This window comes from Peromyscus maniculatus, chromosome 8 (assembly GCF_049852395.1).
Source record: "Peromyscus maniculatus bairdii isolate BWxNUB_F1_BW_parent chromosome 8, HU_Pman_BW_mat_3.1, whole genome shotgun sequence".
NCBI classification, from domain to species: domain Eukaryota; kingdom Metazoa; phylum Chordata; class Mammalia; order Rodentia; family Cricetidae; genus Peromyscus; species Peromyscus maniculatus.
In genome coordinates this window covers 106,094,555-106,118,944 of record NC_134859.1, presented here as the reverse complement: position 1 = coordinate 106,118,944, position 24,390 = coordinate 106,094,555, and the positions used below count along the sequence as shown (strand labels likewise).

The 24,390-nt window shown below is 53.6% G+C and overlaps 1 protein-coding gene across 1 annotated transcript; it reads left to right on the top strand.

Moving 5' to 3' along the window:
* The first annotated feature begins 3,617 nt into the window (after positions 1-3,617).
* Lgals3bp (galectin 3 binding protein) lies at positions 3,618-14,199 on the top strand. Its single transcript, XM_006990271.4, has 6 exons — positions 3,618-3,974; positions 6,328-6,401; positions 7,566-7,757; positions 7,916-8,047; positions 9,406-9,658; positions 12,801-14,199. Exons 2-6 carry the CDS (start codon positions 6,350-6,352, stop codon positions 13,903-13,905), a joined length of 1,734 nt encoding a protein of 577 aa, XP_006990333.1. The 5' UTR covers positions 3,618-3,974; positions 6,328-6,349; the 3' UTR covers positions 13,906-14,199.
* Positions 14,200-24,390: the final 10,191 nt, after the last annotated feature.

The window sequence follows — 24,390 nt, the reverse complement described above, 5'->3', positions numbered from 1 at the left end:
CACACAAACACACGGGGTGTGGGGGTGGGGAGACGGGACAGAGAGAGACAGACAGAGTGAGAGAGAGAATGACTCTCCCAAGCCCTTCTTTGGGTTCCTGACACACAGTTTAGGTTTAAACAGAAGGCAAGAGTTATGCCTAGCTAAACAGGCCCTGGTCAAGGTGTGGTCCTGCCCATCACTGAGTCTGGCCCTGGCTCCTCAGCTGTCTGGCCAGGTAGCCTGACAAGTCAGACCATGTGGAATCCTTCCAGGAGACAAGGGTCTTCTCTGCTGGCAGCAGGCCTCAGCTTTTCCCCTCTTAGGTGAGCCCCCTGGGAAATTTTCAGTTTCTTGTAACCCACTACATCAGTTGTCGGGTAGGCAAGGAGAGGGATGTGGGTGTCTGTGTCTCTGTCTTCCCTGTGGTCCATTTTCTATGCAGAAGGCAGATCATCTTGGAACCACTGCCCAGGGCAGCAGGGACCAGAGTGTTCAAATAATGTGCACATGCGGATCATTTGAGGGAACCTGGGAAGTTTGCTGACAAATGACACCAGAGTATGTGGAGAATGTGCCCCTCCAAGGATGTACAGAGGTCCCCAGGTTGAGACTGAGGACACCCCAGAGGGATGAGGAAGAAAAGTTACCAGTATATCACCCCATTTCATGAGAGACGCCCCTAAACAAAGGCTGTTTGGTCATACTTAAACCTGTTACCGTAAGAGACCATTTTCCTTCCAGTGTTGAAAAGCAAAGGATCACGGGTTTACTCTGTGGCCAGAGAAGGGAGAAGTGGGGCCTGGCTTCCGAGGCTGGGTGTGGAAGCCACAGATACAAAGCAGAAGAAATGGGAAGCCGGAGGCCCCGCGTCTTCTGGGAACCAGACACTTCCTTTTGAAGCTTCTGTTCTGTTAGGGTCTTAGTGACTCATAACTGTCTTGGCTCTGAGGCTCTGTCTCTTACAGTATTGGGAGGGGATTTAGGGTCTGCTAGAGGTCACTGAAGACCTCTTCAGGGCATTATCCTGAAGAGGCCCTTGTGACCTCCAGGCCCATTGTTAAAGATAAGCACTGTTGGGGGCGGGGGACCAGGATGGCCCCTGTGATACTCTGCCCTGGGTAACCAAAATGGAAGCGAGGTCACTTGACCTTTGAACCCCTCAGCTTGCTCTTCCCTGCCGTTTGCTCTGAGTCTCCAGATGAGTCATTGAGTGGCTGGGGGAAGCTGCATGTCCCTGGGGCCTGGCCTCTGGAAGTCCCCTGTGTTTCAGTGTCTGGGCCCATTAAACCACATCTGTTGGCTTTGGAGTGGCCATTGAGCAACTGGACCTGCTGCTGCAGACTACACCCTGTGATGGCCCTGTCTCTGCGGCCTAGCGTCCTTCCCTCCGTGGGAAACGTGGGGCTCTGGGCCCCAGCTGGCTGATGGGGCTGACCCAGAATGGAGGCACCAAGCAGGCCATCACCCCCATCCTCCCTTTCACATTCTCATCTGAGGTGACGGAGGCCACAAGTGAGCTGGCACCCAGCTCAACAAGCTTGGACATCTCTGCAGAGTCAGTTCTGCGCCTGTCGCTCTCTGCACGGGTTTCCCAGGACTGCAGGACCCCACACCCCTGGAAACTGCATGTCTCAAGGGAACCAGTCATTGAGGTCTGACCTCTAGGCTCTGGGGCTCAAAGCTTTGGGGTGAATCCAAAGGGGCTGTACATCAGAATTTCCTGGGGATTCCAAAACAACAATGCACCTCTCCCACAGGCTGACATGGACATTGGTGTCTGTCACAGGTGATTCTGGCCAGCCCAGGTTGAGATGCGCTGGGCAGAGAACTCCCCAAGTAGATACCAAGATGTGGGATTTTTGTTTGTTTTGTTTTGTTTTGTGGAAGAAGGAGAATGGGTGTGAGTCAGGCAGAACCTTTGGTGTTCTGTACCCTGCCTCACTGGGGCCATCAGGAAACTGGGTTACTGAGTGTGGGTGACAGTACCATCAGATGTGTGGGAACCCAGCATATCTGCTCACCAACTAATGCTTGGGCTTGGTGCTCCCAGGTCCAGGGCCTCCTTGTTGTCATATCTGGAACAAGAAGCCCAAGGCACAGGGATAAAGACTTAGAATCGCTGTAAAGGTTTTAATACGGAACAGACACTAGGGGTGGGACTGGAGAGAAGGCTCAGCTGTTAAGAGTCCTTGTTCTTGCGCAGACCCCGGGTGTAATTCCCAGCGCCCACATGGCAGCTCACAACCACCTGTAGCTCCGGTTCCAGGGCATCTGACACCCTCTGGTGGCTCCCATATGCACATCATGCACATGGTGTGCTAAATACAGACAGAATGCTCACACACATAAAGTAAATGAGTCTTAGAAAACAGTAGACACTGAGGACAGAAACACAGCAGGTGAATTCTAAAAGAGAATCATACACCTGAAAAGGAACGGGGTGACTGTATACCAATTAGAAGTCAGCTGGCCTGCCTCCTGGGCCTTCTGTGTCAGATCCTTTGGGCAGACTTCACAAGGACAGCTCAGCGTCTCGAGGTGGTAGCTCTTACAGTGCTAGAGACGAGGGTGAGGTGCAGGAGCCGTTAGGAATTAGGCTCCCACTGTATAAAGTTATCCTAAGTCTGGGAAATTTTGCCTTGATAATTTTTATATTTTAATGTAATTTATGTGTATAGGTGTTTGTCAGCTGCATGTGTATGTGCACCACATGTGTGCCTGGTGCTCCATGGAGATCAGGAGAGGGCATTACATCCTTTAGAACTGGAGTTACGGGTGGTTGTGAGTCACCATGTGGGTGTTTTGACCTGAACCTGGGTCCTCTGCAAGAGCAACAAGTGTTCTTAACCACTGAGCCATCTCTCCAGTCCTCTTTCATTTTTATTTAAGTTTTTACATTTCTTTGCTATCCGTGACCACATGCGTGCATACATGCCATGGTACACATGTAGAGATCAGAAGAGAACTTACAGGAGGTGGTTTCCTCCTACAGTGAGTTGCAGGGATCAAACTCCTATGTCAGGATTGGCTGCAGGTGCCCTTACCTGCTCACTATGAGAACTATGCTAGGCTCTAACTCCCAAAGATCCACATGCCTCTGCCTCCCAACTAAAGGTGGGTGCCTCCATGCCTGATTAGCTCTGCTTTTTCCCCCTTTAAACTAGGTATTGTAGGAACCTTTTAAGATTTAATTTTTTAAATTGTGTGTATGTGTGCATGTACACACTTGAGTGTGGGTGCCCACAGGGGCCAGAAGTGTCAGATCCCCCTGGAGCTGAGTTACAGGCTGTTCTGAGCCAACTGACATGGGTGCTGGGAATCGAACTCAGGTCCCCTGTAAGAGCAGGTCATTCTCTTAACCACTAAGCCACCCCCAGCTCCCAGCCCTGTTGTCTACTCTTGACTTTTTGTCCCTATCTGTCCCTCAGGCATGGCCCACTCTGTGGTCCACATACTGTCACTCCAAGCACAGCAGGTGTGCGCGTGAGCACAGCCAGCCTCCCCAGATCCAGGAAAGGAATGTGCTGCCCACGTCATGCTCAGTCCGTTCCACCTGAGCCTCTGCTCCCAGGCCAGCTTGCACCACCTCTCCACCATCCTCCCCTGTTCCCCCTCCCACGGGTGTCTGTCTGGCCAGCCTGGACATGCATCTGATGGTCAAACACAGCCGTAGCCTAGGTGCCTGAACATTGCTACATTATCTGCTCAGCAACAGAGCACTTGGGTGCCTGCCATCTCCAAGCGGAGCAGCGAGTAAGCAGAGGGCTGCTAGCCTGTCTACGGCCAACCCCAGAAGCGGCCTCTGTCATGTGTTTTCTGGAAATCGAAACCAGACTAGGTTTATGAAGCATTTCCTGGGACCAGGCTGAGGAGAACCACACGGTGGAGCCTCTCAGCCCCACAGTCTGCAGAAAGCTTCAGAGGGCAGCCAGCAGGGAGGCTCCAGGACCACCTTCAGCAGCTGCCCGGGAGCCCCTGTCTCTTGCTTCCAGGTGAGTCCCACTCCACACAGCATGGTCACTGGCAGGTCACCGAGCCCAGGAGCCATTGCGTTCCTCCTAGACCTGCAGGGCCTCTGTGCAGCTGGGTGGGATGTTTGCTGAACAAGCATCAGCTAAAGGGGCAAGTGCGTTAGAATTGAGCCCTTGGCCCTCTCCTGGCTCTGTGGACTCTCTCTCGCCCAGGCCTAATCCCACCTGCACAGAGGTACTGAATGAGCCAGCATAGACAGACTTGTCCCAACTTCCCACACAAAGGAGTCAGACAGAGGACAGCCACGCCCACCTGCAATCTTCCCAAGGCCAAAGTTCCTGACCCAGCATGGACAAATCTGTTAGCCACACCTTATAATAAATGGAGAGGATGGGCACCTAGTGCAGTTTGCCTTGGGACTCAAGTTTCCCAGAAGCCAGTGTTCCCTGGGATTAAACTGGGTGATGTCTCAGCACACGGATGTGGGGCTCCCTGGCTCCTTCCACCTCTGCCAGCGTCTGTTCGGTAGAAGGGGGTCACCCCTGGGCAGACCCCAACCTGGGGTCACCAGCTGTGTGATCTGGAGTCAGTCGACTCCCTAGCTTCAGCGTGTTCACTCGGGATGTGGAAACTTGCTTATTGCACTGGGCTCTTGTTTATTGTATGACTGGCTTCAGAAGGCTGATGGGAACCTGCTGAATGAGGGTGGGGTGGGGTACAGAGCAATAAAGGCCAAGCTTCTCACCCATTGGTGTACTACCGGACTCAGTGGTCAGAGCCTATGCCCAGACAGCTCCCCTGATAACCAGGCTCAGCCACCCATCCTCCATGGTCCAGTTACAGATACAGTAGTGAAAAGCATAAAAAGGAACTTTATCTAATGTGGCTACATTGAGAAGATGAACGGAGATCTGGCCTCCCCCTGGAGTCCATCAGGGGTCATTAACATGAGGTTTAGATTTAAATGGAGGGCTAAAAGTGTGCATAAAGAAGCTGGCCTGGTCCTTGCCTGACCTGTAACTCTCTTTCCTGGAGACAAGGTCCCCTGTTGACGCTGTCACCAGACTTGAGCCAACACCCAGGGGAATTCCAGCTCTTTGGGGTGCCTTGCTTCGGTAGTCTGATGGCCGAAGGGAGGGGCTCAAGTCTCTCTTAGAACATCTTCACCCCTGCCAGGATGGCTACAGGTGGACTGGGACCCTGAGGTCCTTCATGCTGGCCTAATGCAGAGGTGTCTGGGATGGGAGTGGAGTGGTGGTGGTGGTGGTGGCGGTGGTGGTGGTGTGTGTGTGTGTAGTGGGGGTGGGGGCAATCCTGGTATTTCTACTGGTCCTGGGATATCTCTGTTGCCCATCCCTGGTCCCCTGGTCTTGAGTAACAAAGATACAACTTGAGGTTACCAGCCCTTGCTTGCCTAGTAGATAATGCTCCCCATAGCACCACCCCCTAGCTGGAACCAAGCTTGCGGACTGCTGGGCGTAGAGTGGGTGTCACCAGGGCTGCTGCACCTTGCTCTGTGGGTCATCCCCCTCCTTGCAGGGGGAGGGGCACATCCTACAGACGGGCAAGAGCTTAGACCATAGTCTAAGTACTGAGTCCTCCTCGGCCCTCTTCCTTAGAGCTGTCAGCACCTTGGGAGTTGGCCCTGACCCACCCCCCACTCATCCCAGCGTCACACCATGCAGCCCCAAGCCCTTCTGCATTGTCTCTGTTACTGCTCTCCTGAGGGGCCCCCTGTTCCAACCTCATCCACAGCTCCCTCTCTCACTGGCATCGCTTGTAAGGCACACCATGCAGCTCACCATGCAGACAACCATGCAGCTCACCATGCACCACGCTATGCAGCACACCATGCAGCACACCATGCAGCTCACCATGCAGCACACCATGCAGCACACCATGCAGCACACCATGCAGCACACCATGCAGCTCACCATGCAGCACACCATGCAGCTCACCATGCAGCACGCCATGCAGCACACCATGCAGCACACCATGCAGCACACCATGCAGCTCACCATGCAGCACACCATGCAGCACTCCATGCAGCACACCATGCTGCCTGAAGATACGGCCAACTGTTAGCAGGCTTACACCCTGTTCACCGCCAAGGGACAGCTTCTTGTGCTTCCTGGGTCCTCATTGCCAGGAGCCCTCAACCCCCCGTCCCTCCTGGGAAGCCTTCCTGACCTGATGGTTGTCCCACAGAGCATGTGAGAGGCCTGCGTGAGGCCATCACGTGGCCACCTGGGCCCCCGCGGAAGAGGGACCACCCACAAAGCTGTCCCGTCCTCAGCAAGCAGGGGGCCGTGGAACTGCTGTCTCCAGTAGAGAACTGATTCTGGTCTCACTCTCCTGTGCCTTCTGCTGCAGGGCTGGGCTTCTAGGCCAGGCAATGGCTCTCCTCTGGCTCCTCTCTGTGTGGTTGCTGGTTCCAGGGACTCAAGGTGAGTCGTGCCCGCTGGGAAATGTCTAAAACAGAAGTCCTCAAGGCTGCTGCACCTTGCTCTCTGGGTCATTCCCCTCCTTGTAGAAAACCCAGGTGTCATTCGGTGAGGTGCCATGTCTCAGGATTCTCTTCATGTGGATCCCCAGTCATCCCAAATAATGGTGGTTTATGGGCCCTGGGGCTCCCCTGGGCCCAGGTGAAACTCGGGTGATGGAGAAAATGCCAAGGAACCTTCCCATCTCATCAGTGTGCCAAGGAGGGAGTGTTGGGCCTGTGCTATCCTGGAATGGGTGGCCTCGGGACACAGGTTAGAATTCAGAGTCCCTGGGAGTGGTCATCTTGCACCCTCAACTGGTGTCCCTCCTTAGCATGGGTGGCGCCCCAAATTCAAGTACCCAGCTATTTGCTGGACAGAGATGGGAGCCCTGGAGAGTGGGGTGGGTGCAGGAGCCCCTTGGCTGCCTGTGCCCGAGTGCAGACTGTCTGGGGTTCAGGGCTGTCTCTTTAGGCAGACACTGTAGGGATGAGGTAGAAACCCTGGGTGTGAGCTGGGGCCGGTGCTGTGTTGTCCACTCCTCTCTTATCACAGCACAGCTCCCTCAGTGCCACACTTTGGAGGAAATAAGCCACACTGTGCTGTCCAGCTGCTGAGTGGGGACAGTCCAGAGGCCCCGAGGATGAGACGCATTTTCACTTGAGACGATTTCAATTTACATTGGGTTGTCAGGGCATCACCCTATCATAAGTCGAGGGGCATCTGCTCTCTGCCTGTGTCTAGGGGCCCAGGGACCACCTGTCCCCTCAGGCCAGTATTCCAGAGAGCCAGCAAGCGGCCTCCTCCTCCCACTTCTTCCCGGGAGCCGCCACCTCCCCTCTGCAGGCTGGAGAACCAAGGTGTCCTTTTGGAGCAAAAGACCCAGAGCTGAGATAGAAAGGCTGTGGCCTCTGTGGGGTCCTCACAGAGCTTTCCTGCCTCCTCGGTGGATAACCTTTCACACCCAGAAAGGGGGCTTTGAAGTAGTTCAGGAGCAACCCCAGAAGGCCTCTCCACCCCAGCTGGATACCCTTCACCCAGCAGGACAGCACAGAGCATGAGGTCCATGGGGGATAGGCCCTAAGACAGGCCAGCTCTCCTCCCAGCGGACCTCCACTCTCCTGACAGGTACAGAAGATGGCGACATGCGTCTGGTTAACGGGGCCTCGGCCAATGAGGGCCGCGTGGAGATCTTCTACAGAGGCCAGTGGGGGACGGTGTGCGACAACCTCTGGAGCCTGTTAGATGCCAACGTCGTCTGTCGGGCCCTGGGCTATGAGAACGCCACTCAGGCACTGGGCAGAGCTGCCTTCGGGCCAGGTGTGGCTGCTACCCCACTTCCCCAAGCTGAGATCACTTAGTAATGCCCCTCAAACATCCCTACTGTGTCAGGGAGCAACCCTGTTGCAGGACCTGCTCTCCACCAAGGGTCCAGTTCCTCCTCCAGTGTGGCCCCCGGCTTCCTTTTGTACCCACAGGAAGGGGACCCATCATGCTGGACGAGGTGGAGTGTACAGGGACAGAGTCCTCGCTGGCCAACTGCAGCTCCCTGGGCTGGCTGAAGAGCCGCTGTGGGCATGAGAAGGATGCAGGCGTGGTCTGCTCCAACGGTGAGCTGCCCTTGCCCTCCCAGGACCTGGAGGAAGCAGTGGTTAAGCCCAGGCCCCTGCCTGCCAAACCCTGACTCCATCCCAGCTCTTCACCTCCACTGTCTGGCTCGATGGGCGCTTTCCTTCCTGGCTGCCATCTGTGGCTTCCTCCTGGGCTGGCCCATGGGATTCCCCTCTGTCCCAAGTTGGGGAACTGAGCCATGAGGGTATTGAATCCTACAAAGTCAGACAAGCTTGGAGACAAGCTGATCTGATCTGGGGCGAAAGGCTAAGACTTGGGGAACCTCATGAGTGTGACTAACCTATGCAGGCTTCTGGGAAGGCAAGAGGCCCCTCGGGCTGGGGAACAATGTGAACAGGAGACTGGAGGTGGAAGCTAGCCTCCTACCTGGTACGAGCTACCCTCGTACCAGGGCCACAGTGTGAGGAGACTCGAGGAGCCAGCCCACCTACTCTAAATGTAAAAATCAAGCCAAACCCTCACAGGGCAACAGATGATGTGGAATGGGGTTCTGGATTAGGCTTTGGGAGTCAGGGAAAAGTGGGGATGCTCAGAGGCATGCCATAGTCCCTCAAGGATTTGTCCCCTTGGGACTGGGAAGCCCCAAGTTCTAATGTGGGGCTGCTGTGGGACTCTAACTTCTTAGGCTGTTCACTGGGTGTGGGAGAGTGACCTCTGCAGTTACTGATGACTTTGTAAAGAATGGGCACAGACTCAGGGTAAGTGTCTTCCTCCCTCCTCCCTCCCTCCTTTCACCTGTCCTTTGCACCTGTCCTGGAACTCACTCTGTAGCCCAGGCTGGCCTCGAACTCACAAAGATCCACCTGCCTCTGCCTCCTGAGTGCTGGGATTAAAGGCGTGCGCCACCACTGCCCAGTCCTGCCTCCCTTTCAAACCTCAAAGCCACCCCCAGTAACACATCTCCTCCAACAAGGCCACACCTCACAATCCTTCTAATCCTTTCCAACAGTCCCACTCCCTGGTGACTAAGCACTCAAATCCAGGAGCCTATGGGGGCCGTTCTCATTCAGACACCACAACCCTCTCCACAAACCAAACACACAGTGCCTGACTGTGGGGAACAGGAAGCCAGCCTCTGGGTACATAAGGGCACAGGGCCACACATGGCCACAGAGGACAGCAGAGCCTGCTCCATTTTCATGAGGTTCAGAGGGTAGCTGCACCCTTCCTTAAGGCCTGTTCCATCCTGCATCTTCTCACAAGCCCTTTTGAGCAAAGTCAGGTACCAGGGCGGCTGGTACAGATGAAGAACCTGACTCCTGAGGTCAAACAGAACTTAGAGAAAATGGTCCGCAGAGTCCAAACCTCACCCAGCAACTCCCTCTGTCTCTCCCAGAAACCAGGCGTGCCCATGTCCTGGACCTCTCTGGAGAGCTCCCTGACGCGATGGTACAGATCTTTGACAGCCAGCAGGGCTGTGACCTGTTCATCCAGGTGACAGGGCAGGGGCATGGGGATCTGAACCTCTGTGCCCACAAGCTGATCTTGAACACCAACCCAGAGGCCCAGGCCCTGTGGCAAGCAGTGGGCAGCAGCATCATCATGAGAGTGGACGAGGAATGCATGCCTGTGGTCAAAGACTTCCTCAGGTAAGCCAAGCCTTCAGCTCCAGCAGTGCTGGGCTGCACGCTCTTCCTCTCCTCCACACTCCTCCTGAGGGCTAGGGTGGGGCAGCAGGGTAGTAGATCTGTCCTGCACACTCAGCATGTGCTCATGCAATACCCATACACATGCACAGCCATATGCATGCTTCCTCACACTGCACACGTCTGCACTTGCAGACAAACAGCAACAAGCTCACATCTGCAGTCACATGGAGACACACATCTGAATGCTTTCTACACTTGTGTGAACACACATTTACACCCAGATGCTTCCTATACTTACACACACACACACACACACACACACACACACACACACACACACACACATGCTTATGTATCCAAATGCTTCCTGAACTTGTATATAACACATGCTCATGCATCCCAGCCTTACTTTTACATGTGCCCGTTTGTCTGTCTTAGTCACTGTTCTGTTGCTGTGAAGTCACCATGACCAAGGCAACTTTTCAGATGAAAGCATTTGATTGAGGACTGGCTTGCAGCTATTATCATGGTGGTGGGGGTGGAGCAGGGAAGCATGCAGGCAGTTGCTGGGGCAGTAGCTGAGAGCTTTACATCCTGATCCATAGGCAGAGAGAGATGGGCCTGTCATGCGCATTTGAGACCTCAAAGCCCACCCCCAGTAACACATCTCCTCCAACAAGGCCACACCTCACAATCCTTCCAATCCTTTCCAACAGTGCCACTCCCTGGTGACTAAGCACTCAAATCTAGGAGCCTATGGGGGCCGTTCTCATTCAGACAGCACAGCATTCTTTTTTGTTTTGTTTTGTTTTGTTGAGACAGGCTTTCTCTGTGTAGCTTTGGAGCCTGTCCTGGAACTCAGTTTGTAGCCCAGACTGGCCTTGAACTCACAGAGATCTGCCTGCCTCTGCCTCCCGAGTGCTGGGATTAAAGGCGTGTGCCACCACCGCCCGGCTCACCACAGCATTCTTATGTACAAGCATCCCATGCACACTGAACTGGTGTACACACATGTACTCTCACCCACATTCAGTGCATACAAATACATGCGTTTCACTATACAACTCTACTCTCTTCTAATCACCATGCGCTCTTATGAGAAGTTTTTGATATTCTGAGGTCATGACCTTAGCATGGAGTTGTCGGTTGTCCCCTGGGGGGGGGGCACATGGAAATGGAGTCCAGGTGGGCACTGGGTAGCATGGAGCTCCTACAGCAAAGCCAGAACGAAGCTCCAGGCTTCGGGGGGGGGGGCACCTTAGGAAGACACACACATAACCCCTCCCCTCTCTGTCATGTGTCTTAGGTGCTGCAGATTCAATGGGGGGGGGTTCTTGTGTGCTGGTGGGGGGCGGGGCCCACAGGGCGCATGTAGAGGTCGGAGGACAGCTTGCAGGAGTAGGTTCTCCCCTTCCACCACGCGGGGTCTGGGGATCATCTCAGGTCACCAGACTTGGTAGCAGTTGACTGGCTGCTGGGTCATCGTGCCAGCTTCAGCGTGGGATTCTTCCCTGCCCAGTTATTGGTCTGCTAAGAGGAAGGCAGGAAGCCATGATTTCAGTGCTGTCTGTGAAGGGAGGAGGGAGAGGGGCTCCTCCGAGGAGCCTCGCAGACCACCCGGCTCCTGGCCGGTCAGGTGCACGGTTCTTACAGATGAGAGGAAAGGCAGTTAGTGGGGTCCACATTCCTCCCCAGCCTCTGCCACCAGCCTTCCCTCTACACCTCCCCGGGGATTGTCAAGATCACACAGGTTCCCCACTCGGGAGGAATTCTCAGGCTTGCATTTTGAAAGCAGGGATTTTAAAACAGAACATTTATTAAAAAGTATTCTCTCTCGTTCTTACGACATGATGCTTTATATAGTGGAATGTGACATTTATGAGAACAATACTGGCAATTAAACCCAGATTAGAACCGTTTGCTTTCCAGGCTAGTGTACAGACCTGGCAGGGATCCTGTGTCCTGCTGGTGAATTCTATGTCTAAGGCACAGTGGAGGGTGGAGCAGATGCCATCTCTGCCTTCCTGTAACCCCTCATCCCCCCACCCCAGCTGTGGCCCAAGGTCTGGGCTCTTGTTCTCTCTCTCTTCCTCTCCCATCCCCCTTGGCTTCCCTCTGGGCTTAGCCACAGGAGGCACAGCAGTCCTCTAGGCTCCCCCAGCTGTCCCTCAAGCCACTTGTCCTTGCTAGCTTTAGGCATGTCCCCTCTCTGAATATGTGATTTTTACTTGAAAAGCATGGGCAGGGCTGGGAGATCCACTCTGATTTCTGGAACCCAAGACTGAGCCCTGAGTGAGGGAGGCTTGGGGAAAGCATGAAGACAGAGAGGCGTTCACAAGAACACGGGCTCATCTCAGCCTCCTTGGCACTCAGAGCTGCCAGCAGTCCGAGGGACACTGGTGTGGGGTGAGGATTAGGAACTGGTGCCAATCTTTCTTCCTGGTCTTCCGCCTTCAACAGCAGGGGTCTCTGATGTCAAGGCTCACGGTGACATCATGAGGACCATGCCCTCCCTATGAGGTGATTTCAGTGAAGGGTCTTCATTGTGGGTTGTGTGGGGTGGGTCAGTCCAGGGGAGAGGGTTGCCATGCCATCTCTGGGATGCTGTGAAGTCAATGGCAGACCTCCTCAGCTCTGTCTGAACACTTGTGCACAGAGAGGGGGGTGCTACTCTGGGCATGGTGGGCTTAGGCCCTCGCATGGCTCACAGTCCCAGGGAAGCAGAAACAAGGTGACCAAAGAAGCCATTGTCACCTGACAGGGAGCAGATGCTTGGGCAGAGAGAGGTACACACAGGAACCCAGCAGGGATCCATGCCCAGACCTCTGCTGACCAAGGCTCACAGTGACATCAGAGAGACCAGGAGGTGTGGGTGGGAACCCCTCAGGTGAGGGCACTCACAAAAGAGGAACTAAGTGGCCGTGAGTGTCTGTGCCAGCCATGATCCAGCACCCCATGGCCCGACACCCCCAAGCTGCTGTCGGTTGGTGTGGAATGGAGGATGACTGACCCACCAGTGGCAGTACCCTGAAGGGAGGTTGGTGGGGAAGGTGTCGTAGGCAGCTGTGTGGGAGAGCAGGCCAGACACACCTGCTGTCCGTCAGGGCAGACTTCAGATTCCTGGCTTCCCTCCCGCCCCCAGGTACTTTTACTCCCGAAGAATCGAGGTTACCATGTCTTCTGTCAAGTGCTTGCACAAGCTAGCCTCAGCCTTTCAGGCCACACAGCTTCAAGAATACTGCGGACGGCTCTTTGCCACCCTCCTCCCCCAGGATCCCACTTTCCACACCACCCTGGACCTCTATGAGTATGCACAGGCCACCAAGGACTCTGTGCTGGAAGATCTGTGCGTGCAGTTCCTGGCCTGGAACTTCGAGCCTCTGACGCAGGCTGAGGCCTGGCCAAGTGTCCCTACCACTTTGCTCCAGGCTCTCCTCTCCAAGAGCGAGCTGGCCGTGTCGAGCGAACTGGACTTGCTGAAGGCGGTGGATCAGTGGAGCACGGACAGTGGCGTCTCCCACGCGGAGGCAGAGCACCTGCTGGAACAGGTCCGCTTCCCTATGATGCTGCCCGAGCAGCTGTTTGAGCTGCAGTTCAACCTGAGCCTGTACCAGGGTCACCAGGCACTGTTCCAAAGGAAGACCATGGAGGCCCTGGAGTTCCACACCGTGCCTTTCCCAGTGCTGGCCAAGTACAGAGGCCTGAACCTCACGGACGACACCTACATGCCCCGGCTCTACACCTCCTCAACCTGGAGTACCTTGGTGACGGCCCGTTCCTCCAGATCACAGGGAGTGCAAGTGTACAACTACGATCAGTTCTACTCGTATAACTATGGCTCAAGACGCCGGTATGACCCCTACCAGTCCTTCATGACCCCACAGCACCCTAGCTTCCTCTTCAAGGACAAGCTGATCTCCTGGTCAGCCACCTACCTCCCCACCATGCAGAGCTGCTGGAATTACGGCTTCTCTTGCACCTCTGACGAGCTCCCTGTGCTGGGCCTCACCAAGTCCGGCTACTCCGATCCTACTATTGGCTACGAAAACAAAGCGCTGATCGTCTGTGGAGGGTCCAGTGTGGTGGATGTCACCAATTTTGAAGGCTCTAAGGCTCCTATCCCCAGTGCCCTGGAGACCAACAGTTCCAAGATTTCCTCCGTCTTTCCCTGCACCTCAGGGGTCTTCAGCAGCTTCCGTGTGGTCATCCGCCCCTTCTACCTGAATAACTCCACTGACCTGGACTAGACGGTCCATCTCTGTGGTGGGGACCCAGACACCCATGTGTCCCCTCCCTGGCCTCCTCCTTGGCAGCTGCTTCCAGCAGCCTGCCACCAGATTTCCCCAGCTTCCACTGTCTCTACGAGCTTTATATTTCACTAGGTTTCAGCCATCACTCGCTCCAGTGTTGAGAGTCCCCAGGGCTCCCATTGCAGGCACACGCAGGTTCTGTGAGGTCCTGTGGGATTTCCAATGCCCACTGCAGAGCTCTGTCTGTCACGGTCACTAATCTGAAATCATTAAAGTCACATGTACTTCTCACGATGCTGGTCCATTCATGCAGGAGGTGTTGCTGGCTCCCTCCAGTGTTTGGAGGGCAGGTGTGCTGGGGAATGGGGAATGAGATTGTGAGCCAGCGGGGGAGATCCTGGAGGTTCTGGGTGGGCAAACATCCCAGTCCTCCAGGGCCACCACAGAGGAACAGAGTGGGATGCAGCCATGGCTATCAAGCTGGTGAGCATAGGGCTGACCTGATTGAGAACAGGGCTGTCTCTGAGAAGAGACTGCCAGGCTGGTACGCAGAGGCTACAGAACACAGCAGGAGACAGAGGAGGGCAAGTGCAGGGAGAAAGAAGAATCATAGTGAGCAGCAGTCCCTTCAGAAGCCCCTGAGCCTGTGCCAGGGCAGAGGGACAAAGACACCTCGGCATCTGTGGGGAGAATGGACAAGTGGGGAGACTCTCTACACGTCAGTAGATGCTCAGTCACTCAAAATAGAAGACAGCCAGATCAGGAGTCAGGCAGAAGAGGGGTGCTGGGTGACCTGTGGGGCCCTGGATCAGGCTTTGATGCTGTGGGGACATCCTGTGAGAGTGTCGCCTTTGGGCCCTGGGCAGTGGATGCCCTACCAACTCCTTTATGACCAGACCAGCAAGAATGTGTGTGTGTGTGTGTGTGTGTGTGTGTGTGTGTGTGTGTGTGTGTGTGTGTATGCACATGCGTGTGCACATGTGCATGTTCATTTTTGAAGGCAGAGGTTACCCCCAGGTCTCATTTCTCAAGATTAATAGGTCATTCATCTTGGTCAACTTTACACAGCCTAGAATCATGAGAAAAGAGAGTCTCAATGATGGATTGTCTGCATTGCGTTGGCTTGTGTGCATGTCTATGAGTTAATTATTGTGGGAAGACCCAGCCCACTGTGGGCAGCACCATGCCCTAGGTAAAGGGGTTCCTTACCTGTATATAGGAGGGAAGAAATTGAGCTGAGAACAAGCAAGTGCATGCATTCATTTCCCTCTGACGTGACCAGCTGCGTGTTCCTGCTGGATGTCCTCATGATGATGAGCTGTGACAGACTAAAATGAGCCCTTTCTGAGGCGTCCTTTTGTCACAGCAACAGAAGTGGAGCTAAAACAGCTTGTGCAGAGCTTGCTGAGCACTCCCTCCGCATTGTCTGACCTGCATTCTCTTCCCATGAGTCCTTCACCTGTGTCCTCCTCAGCACTTCGTGTTATCAGCATTTTTTAACTTCACCCATTCTGGTGGGTGTGTACACATCAGCCATCCCTTCGCCACTATGACAAAACACCTTGAGCAAGTCAACGTCGAGGAGAGAAGGTTGATTTAGCTCACACCTTCAAAGGTTTCAGTCCACCTTCACGTGGTCCCACAGCCTCCTCACGGTCCATCCATTACGAACTCCCCCATGGATTGACTCCCTCGGGATGCAGTCCTCTCATAACCCACCAGCTGGAGAGCAAACCTTCAACACGGGCTTCAGGGGCCAGTGTTAGGTTCCAGCTCTTAACAGTAACTTGGAAGTGACCATCTCCCATCTGCCTTCCTCAACCCTCTGCCTATAAACCTGCCTTGCTCATCCCGTGAGAATACCCCATCTGCTTTATACAACGAAATATTTCTGATTCCAGAATTCCAAACTAAAGCTAATTAAGACACTTAAAGTAAATTGTTGGAATGTGTTCCTTTGACACCAGAAAGCTGAGGACCTGTAGACTCCAGATGGTCAGGTTAGAACTGAGCCTGCCCACTCACTGCTGCACACGGGTGCACTGACCTGGGGTGCTGGAGACAGTCTTCTCAGCTCACAGGCGCTGGGCAGACCCGCACTGCAGAGAGAGGCTCTCCACATACGGAGGGAAAGTTAAATACGTGACACAGGTGCAGGATGGGGTGCTATCCAGCCACCCCGAAAGCTCTTGTCATCCCTGTGCTCAAGCCAGGCATGCTGGTGCTTGCCTGGCATCCGAGCACTCTGAAGGCTGAGGCAGGAGGATCACAGTTTTTAGACCCACCCAGGACATTTGGTGAAATCACCAGGCCAACCAGTGATTTTCAGACCCACCAGAATGGGTGAAGTTAAAAAAATGTTGACGACACGAAGTGCCTCACCTGGGCAGATAGTTCTGTGTAGTAAGCTTTCTCGTCGGACTTTCCCTGGATCGCCAGCTCCCCAGGAATGACATGGAGACTTGTTATTAATTATGAAAGCTTGGCCTTTAGCTTAGGCTTGTTCCAAACTGGGCTCTTATAACTCAAATTACCCTGTTTCTATTAATCTGCATTCTACCCTATGGCTTTTACCTTCCTTCCATTCTGTGTGCTCAAATTCCTCGTGTCTCACTGGCATCTTCCTTGTGTGCCTAGATTCATCTTGAGTTCCCCTCTCTCCCCGGAAGTCCCACCTGTTCATCCCTGCCTAGCTATTGGCCATTCGGCTCTTTGTTAAACCAATCACAGCAATACACAATGTAAGCAAATATCCCTCAACAGTTCTGGGTTCTATAAGAAAGCAGGCTGAGCAAGCTGTGAGGAGCAAGCCAGTGAGCAGCACCCCTCCATGGTCTCTGCATCAGCTCCTGACTCCAGGTTCCTGCCCTGCTTGAGTTCCTGCTCTGACTTTATTCAGTGACGGACTACAATGTGGAAGTGTCAGCCAAAAAAACCCTTTCCTCCCCACGTTGCTTTGGTCATGGTGTTTGATAACAGCAATAGAAACTTCAACTAGGACAATGACATAATATAAAGACAATAAAAAGTTAAAAGGAAACAAGCAAGACTTGAAAGATGGCTCAGTGGTTAAAGGGGCTTGCTGCTGAGCCCAGTGACCTGAGTTCAATCCCCTTCCCAGGAGCCAAATGATGGAGGACACACAAGCATGCACAAAAGCACACTAAATAAATAAACAAATGCAATTTCTTTTTTGTTTGTTTGGTTTGGTTTTGGTTTGGTTTTTTGAGGCAGAATTTCTTTATGTAGTCCTGGCTGTCCTGCAACTCATTCTGTAGACCAGGCTGTCCTTAAACTCAGAGATCCACCTGTCTCTGCCTCCTGAGTGCTGGGCTTAAAGGTGTGTACCACCACCAACTGGATCAAATGTAATTTCTAAAATAATATTTCTGTTTAATTATTTGAGAATTTCATATAATATATTTTGATCATATTTATTCCCCCTGCCCAAACCCTCTGAGATCCACTCCCATCTCTCTCCACATACAACTTTATTCTCTCTCTCTCCCCCACTGAGTCCAATTTGTGTTTCTCCAATACTCTTGAGTTGGAACCTGTCCTGGATTGTGGTTGACCTATCAGGAGTCATATCATTAAAGAAAATGGACTCTCCTGTCCCAGCAGTCATCAAATGCTGACAGTTCCTTAGCTAGGGGTGTGACTTCGTACCCACTTCCTCTTCATGTTGGGATTGTGTCTCAGGCTTCAGCTCACTTAGGTCTTGTGCATGCTGCCACAGCTGCTGTGGTTTCATTTGTGTGTGCAAACGCCCTGCTGTGTTCCCTTGCCGTCATCCATAACCTCTGGCTCTCACTTCTTGTGCTTCCTCTTCCTGGGTGACCTCTGAGCACTGGAGGTGTGATGCAGATGTCCCACTTAGGACTGAGCGTGTCTGTGGTGGTTTGAGTGAGAATGGCCCCCATAGGCATATACATTTGAATACTTGGTCCCTGGTTGGTGGAACTGTTTGGGAAGGATTAGGAGGTGTGGCCTTGTTGGAGGAGGTGTGTCACTGGGAGCAGGCTTTGAGGTTTCAGAAGTCCATGCCATTCTTAATTAGCACACTCTCTGCCTTTTCCTTGTGTCTCAGCCACCACTCCAGTTCTGTGCCTGCCTGCCCTCTGAATCTGTAAGCCCCAAACGAATTCTTCTCTAAGTTGCCATGGTGGCATTATTCTCTACATGTTGAGCAGTCATGGGTGTCTGTGTTAAACACCATCTACTGCAGAAGAAGCTTCTCGGTGAGGGTTGAGAGAAGCACTAGTCTACCAGTATAAATATAAGCACAGACACACTTCTAATCCTACCACCAGGAGTCAGAGACAACTCTTTCTGTGAGTTCAAGGCCAACCTACTCTACTTAGTGAGTACCAGGACAGTCAGGGTTACATAGAGAAACCCTGTCTCAAAAAAATACTATGTTCATTTAGCAGAATAATAGTAGCAGGTTCTCCCCCGGGGCCTATGGTCTGTCTAGCCACCGGTTCAAATGCAATTTTTATTTTAAAATCCTGATCAATTTTAAAAGAAAAAATGGAAACAAGCAGCTTTTGGGACTCTCCTGTCCAAGTGATCTGCAGAGTCTGTGTCCAACTCTTCCTCTTCCCCAAGTGGCCTCAGTCCCCTCCCAGGACAACCTTCCTTCTCTAGGCAGGGCCCCTGCAGTGCAGGGAGGGAGGATCCCTTTTTTTGCCACAGGGCAGTCTGGGGTGGACCTGTGCTGACCCCCTAGGGAAGGGGCTGTCTTAGGGAAGCTGCTTAAGAAAAGCATCCACTTGCACATCTTGCTATGAAATCTCTCAAAAATCTCCTAGGCTGGGACTGAGGAGATGGCTCAGAGGTCAAAGTGCATATTACTCTTGCAGAGGACCTGGGTTCAAATCCCAGCCCCCACACGGTGGCTCACAACCCTCTGTACTCCAGTTCCAGGGGATTGTATGCCTCTGGCCCCCAAAGGTTTCTGAACACATGTGTTTCACATAAACTCACACAGTCATACATACTTACACATGGAATAAAATGAACATGTTTTAAAGTCTCCTGCATCTCCTCGCTCTTCACACCACCCTGCCCCAGCTTTGGCTGGCTCCTTACTCTTCTGAATGGAGGGACCAGGCGGTGACCTCCCAGACCTCTGAGTTCTGGAGGGAGGTTTGCTGTCAGCTGCTGGTCTGGAAGAAAGCCACTGGAGGGCACCAGAGTGGAGCTGAGCACGCTGTCCTTACCTTGCTCAGTATCACATCCAGCCTGTGTGCTCATCCTCCAGCCCGCTCTGGAAAACCCCCACCAGGACTGCTCTGGGCAGAGCTGGGGTCCTGAGGGAGGGCTAGATCCAACTACAGGGCTCAGCAGGGCTGGTACATTTAAGTCTCCCTGCCGCTGGCACAGCCTCTCAAGGCTTCTGAATGTCCACAAGGAAGAGATGTGAGGAGCCTGTTCTGCTTTTCATGAGGCCCTTTGGGCTTTGCCTGAGTCTATGCAAGTGAGGAGGACTCAGTATCCCCAGAGGACCGGAGCCCCTGCTGCACCCTGACCTCCAGGGTGAGTCAGTACAGCCAGACTGAGCCGACTGTCCCCACACGATGGACCCAAAGGGCTCAGAGGCTCCAGGCCCACGAGCACACACCGGTGCTGGGAGGGCTGCATACTCCAAACTGCACAGGCCAGAGACTCTGTCCTCTGGAGCCTTCCTGACCGCTCCCCGTGTCCTTGTCCCTGTGGCTGTCTATCTGTAATCCTTCAGTCTCATTTATAAATACGCCGTTAGCCTTAGTGATGTGTTTCCCCGAGTTCTGAGATAGCATTCTAGAAAATTCCTGAGAAAGGGGCCATGGGGGGCTCCAACTTACAGCATTCAGCAGCCGCAGCATGTGAGAGGGCCATCTGATGTGGGGAGTCCTGTGTGGCTGAGCCCAACACCATGGGCTTTTTATGTGGGTTTTGTAGTTGCCTATGGGGGGCCTGACTGGTGTCAGGAGGACCCGGTGAATGAGCTGGGGTGGGGTGGGGAGCCCAGGAAGTGTGGTAATAGAGAGACAGACTCAGTTAGACCCTAACAGGGACCAGACAGAGGCACACACAGCTGGCATGTCAAGAACAATGTACCTGAAGCAGGGAGAGGGCATGAGTTGGTCCCAGATGGAGGAATGCAGCCCTGGCTCTGCCCAAAGACTACCTCAGGCTGTGCCTCACAAGAAAAGAGGAGGGAGATGTCCAAAGGTGGTTTAGGCAAAACCAAACATGCCGAGGTGCCAGCTGGGAGCTGGAAAGGTCCAGAGGGTAGCTGCGGAGTCCCAAAACCTCGAGCATCCTCATGCTGCCCAGGTAAGGTAAAAAGCAAAAACTCTACCCACTGCTTGTTCTGTGCAGTGACAACTGGCCACCTGCCCACCATCTCTGTCCCACCTTGATCCCCAGCTGACTCGGGAGGAAGAGGAATTCAGATGTATATTTACCCCCAAAGTTTAGGAAAAACAAAGACCATGAAGTCAGTTCTAAAAACAACAGGAAGACTTTTTCATGGCTCCAAAGACCTGAGACCCAACTGTCACAGGGTCAGTTCCTTCTGCAGGCTCCATGGGACAGTATTTCCAGTGTCCCCTGACACCCTTGGTACGTGGACATGCCTCTTTAACTGTTGCTACTTCCACAGAGCATTGGCTGTGTGTCTGACAATGTCATCAACCTCTCTCCCTTCTCCTGAAAGGATACCAGTCAGGCCTGGGGCCTCCCAAAACATGAGTGATCTCCTTTCAAGACCCTTACCTTGTCTCAACTGCAAAGACTCTGAGTCCAAAAGCTGCACTCGGGTCCTAAGGGATTAGGACTCAGTCATGTCACTGGTGAGGGGCTGAGGAGTGGGCACAATTCAGCCAGTAGGCATTCCTGATCAAAGCTGGCCGACAGCCCATGGATGCTGGTACCTGACAGCCCATGGATGCTGGTACCGTGGAGCCCGATGCAGTAAGTGCTACTGCTAAGGAGGTAGAGTCTGCTGCTGGGCACCATCCCATGTGCTCGAATGTCACAGCAGATGGGCCTGCAGCACCTTCCCCCTCTCCACAGTGCTGGGTTCTCATATCCACTGCTATGTGAGTGACCACTGGGTCTGAAGGCTGCCATCTTGACAGAACCCAGTTCATGTTTACAGAGGTGCTTGGCCACCTTGGGGAATCAGCGACAGCCTTTGTGGGAGGCATCCAGAAACTGCAAATTGGGCAGCTTAGGAAGTGGTGGGATCAGTGAGGTGGTTCAGTCAATAAAGGTGCTTACTCCCAAGACTGCAGCCCTAAGTCTGAGCTTGAGAACATCCGTGGGTGAAGGAGAAGTTACAAGAACCGACTCATGTGAGTTGTCCCTGACTTCCACATGTATGCCACAGCACACACATCTGCCCCCCCCCAGAAGAAATTAAGATTGATTTAATCACTTTGAGGCATCTAGGTGGGTTGGGGGTTTGATTATAGCATCATTAAAGAGTCCAAAGCAGGGAGACTATAGGGCACTAGGGGGGAAGACGAGGCAGGAAAACAAGGCAAAAGAGGAGGAGGAAGATCCCAACAGCTGGCACGGATGGACAGAATGCCTCTGTTTCCTGGGGTCTAGCGAGGAAGCCTTCCTCTAGTTAGGAGATGGCCTGGCTGGGACTGGGCTCTGAGGTCTTGTCTTGGTTACAGAGCCAAGTTTCCCCTCCCCAACGAAGCTCCACTTCTAGAAACTGGGTCACCAGACAAGACATCCCCTATGCTCCCACCCATTAGCCAAAGCCAACTGCCTTTCCAGATGTCGGTTCTGAGACAAGAAGCCACCTGCCTCTCCTGGTGGTGGTTCTGATGTAGTGACAGGCCAGGAGACAACCAGCACCTTGCTACCTCACTCGTCCTCAGAGTGTCAGGTGGCCCAGGTCAGCATATTTGTTTAACAGGTCTGCCAGGGGGATACCACATAGAGCCTGGGCTCCGGGCCAGGCTTTCTGAAGTGCCAGTCTGTTCCTGGGAAGAGGGGGTGATCTATCAGACTCAAGTCCATCTCCAGCTCTCCTATGCATATGTGGCCTTGCAAACTCCAGTGCTAGCAAAGAACGCCCATTACATTGACTTAGCCAGAAAGCAGAGCCCTAGAAATCTGATTGCACTTGCCCAGGCCCTCGTTTCCCTGGTCTGGCTTCGGCAAGGTCCTTCATCCAGAGTTCCCCTGGTCCCTCGTGTGTCTTCCTAGTTGTTCGTCTAGTGGCCAAGCCTTCCCTCCAGCTATTCATCCACCCACCTATGTTATGTTGGGAGTTGAGCCAATGAAGGCTATCTGTTCACCAAACGACCCCATGGCAGGGACCCTGCATCTGTCGACATGATCGAATGATTTCCCTGGGATTTGTTTAGTCTGTGTGACCTCATCTCTAACATGATGGTGGAGCATGGCTTTCAGCTTATGTACAACTGAAGAAACTTGAACTGGCTGTGACATTAGGAACAGCGTGGGTCACCTTGAAACAATTGTCCAAATCAGAGCTTATTGAGGGAGTAGGGTCCATCAGCCAGGCTCTAAGCTAGCAATGTAAGTTTGGATGGTGATGCAGAACTTCCCTGGGAGGAGTGTAGGGCAGGGCTGCCATGTGAGTTTCCAGAGCCCGTGCTGGGTACTGTGGGCTTGGTGCTAAGTGGTTTGGGAGCCCAGAAAACTAGGTTGTCTTGAGTCAGCTCCCAGTTCTAAAGGGGCTGGCTCTGTCCTGAAGGCTCCTTGGCCTTGATATGAGAGTGGACTAGACAAAAAACAACCAAGGTCTAGCCAGGTGTCTCCTGTGAGAATCTCTCCACAAAGAAAAAGCACCATCTATGATGGAGAAGAGGAGTGGCCTCAAGCTCCCCAGGAGGGGTACCTGGGAACTGGGAGGGGCCAGAACCAGCATGGTATAGATAGTTCCTCAGTCCCCTGTGGGCCTGTGATGTGCTGGGCCTGTGATCCGTGTTAGAGCAGCCTTGCCCTCCTAAGTGAAGAGCCCCTGCAAGCTTCGGGGCATCCCTGCCGCAGGCCCCGTGTCTGTGGGAATGAGTACCACAGGAGTGGTGTTGCCATGGCAGCACAGACTTGGGGAGGGGTGGCGGTGGTAACCAGAGCTGGCCTGACCTCCACCATCTCCGTCGGCAGTTTTCTCAACTCCCATTTCTTCTTTCTTGGGGAGACAGTTCCAAGGCTACAGTGAGACTCAGCTGGGGGAGGCCTTGGGCTGCCCCTCACTCCTACCCACAGGACCCAATTCTCAGGAATCTTAAAGGCCTCCTGCACTCAGTAGCCAATGCTGCACCTTGGCACACTCTGGACACCCCCGCCTCCTGAGCTCCCCCCCCCGCCCCCCCCCCCCCCCCCCGCCCATTCCCATGGACCACACCTGTGGATCACTTTGCAACCGCTGTACAGTCAGCGAGGGGCCACTGAGTTCGGACGTGTCACCATAAATGCGTCACATGAACCTTTAGGACCACGGGTCCAGGCTCTAGAGTCCTGCCCCCAGCAGTGGGACCTTAGGCAGAGGCTGTAGACGAATTTGCCCCCCTCTGAACCTTAGCCTCGGGTGTGGACAGAGGACTTCCCTCTAGGGTTGTGAGTCCTCAACAAAGCAGCATCTGAATGTCTTTGACTCCGACGGATGCTGGATGTTTACTTGTGAACCAGGAGAGAATCCTGGCCAGGCAGATCCCAGAACCATGTTCCAGAGAAGTGAGATTCTGGGGACTTGCCTGGAGCTTCCTGGGAGGGGAGTAAATGCCTTCTCAGACCAAGAAGGAAAGAAGCGCTTCAATGGCTCTCCCTGCTTCTGTGAACCCATGACTCTCAGGACTGGGTACTAAGTTGTCACCCAGACAGATGGCCCTGGCTGTTGAGAGACCCTGGCACCTTCTCCCCTCAGAAATGGATTTTCCTAGAGTCAGCAGAGCTTAGGGCTTCCTGGGACGATTGGAGAGAGCAGCCCCTAATGTCAATGAAGAAGGAGAACTGGCCTGGTCCTTTAAGAATCTGAATTGCAGCAGGCAAGGAGCTTAGCTGAACACCTAGGAGCTTGCTGGATAGTGGGAAAGGCTGTGGTCAGCTTGGGTGGAGACCTCCATGGAGCACCACAGGAGAGGCCAGAGATCAGAGGCCAGGTACCGTCTTTTCCAGGGTAGAGGATGGACCATGGATCTATCAAACCACTTAAGTCTGGACATTTTCCTTAGTCAGGGCCTTTTCCCAAGTCCACGACAAAGGAAGAGGAGAAGGGAAAGGAGGAGGTGAGGAAGGATGGGAATGGAGAGGTGAGAGGAGGGAGGGAGTGTAGCTCCCTTTTGCCTTTTGCCTGACATTGGATGTCACAGCCCCATTTGCACTTTCTTCTGTCGGGCAAGGTGGTTACAAAAGCCGTCCTGATTCAGCGGGTGGAGCTGCAGGTCCCATGGTGGGCAGAGGGCCCAGGTCTCATTGTAGAAGAGCCCATGGGAGGGGCATGGC

What these genes read in the sequence shown, in the direction of transcription:
- Lgals3bp (XM_006990271.4), top strand. Translation starts at nt 6,350, where the DNA reads ATGGCTCTCCTCTGGCTCCTCTCTGTGTGGTTGCTGGTTCCAGGGACT. An exon ending in GCTGGTTCCAGGGACTCAAG is followed by an intron (nt 6,402 to 7,565) that starts GTGAGTCGTGCC and finishes CTCTCCTGACAG; the next exon opens with GTACAGAAGATGGCGACATG. An exon ending in CAGAGCTGCCTTCGGGCCAG is followed by an intron (nt 7,758 to 7,915) that starts GTGTGGCTGCTA and finishes TTGTACCCACAG; the next exon opens with GAAGGGGACCCATCATGCTG.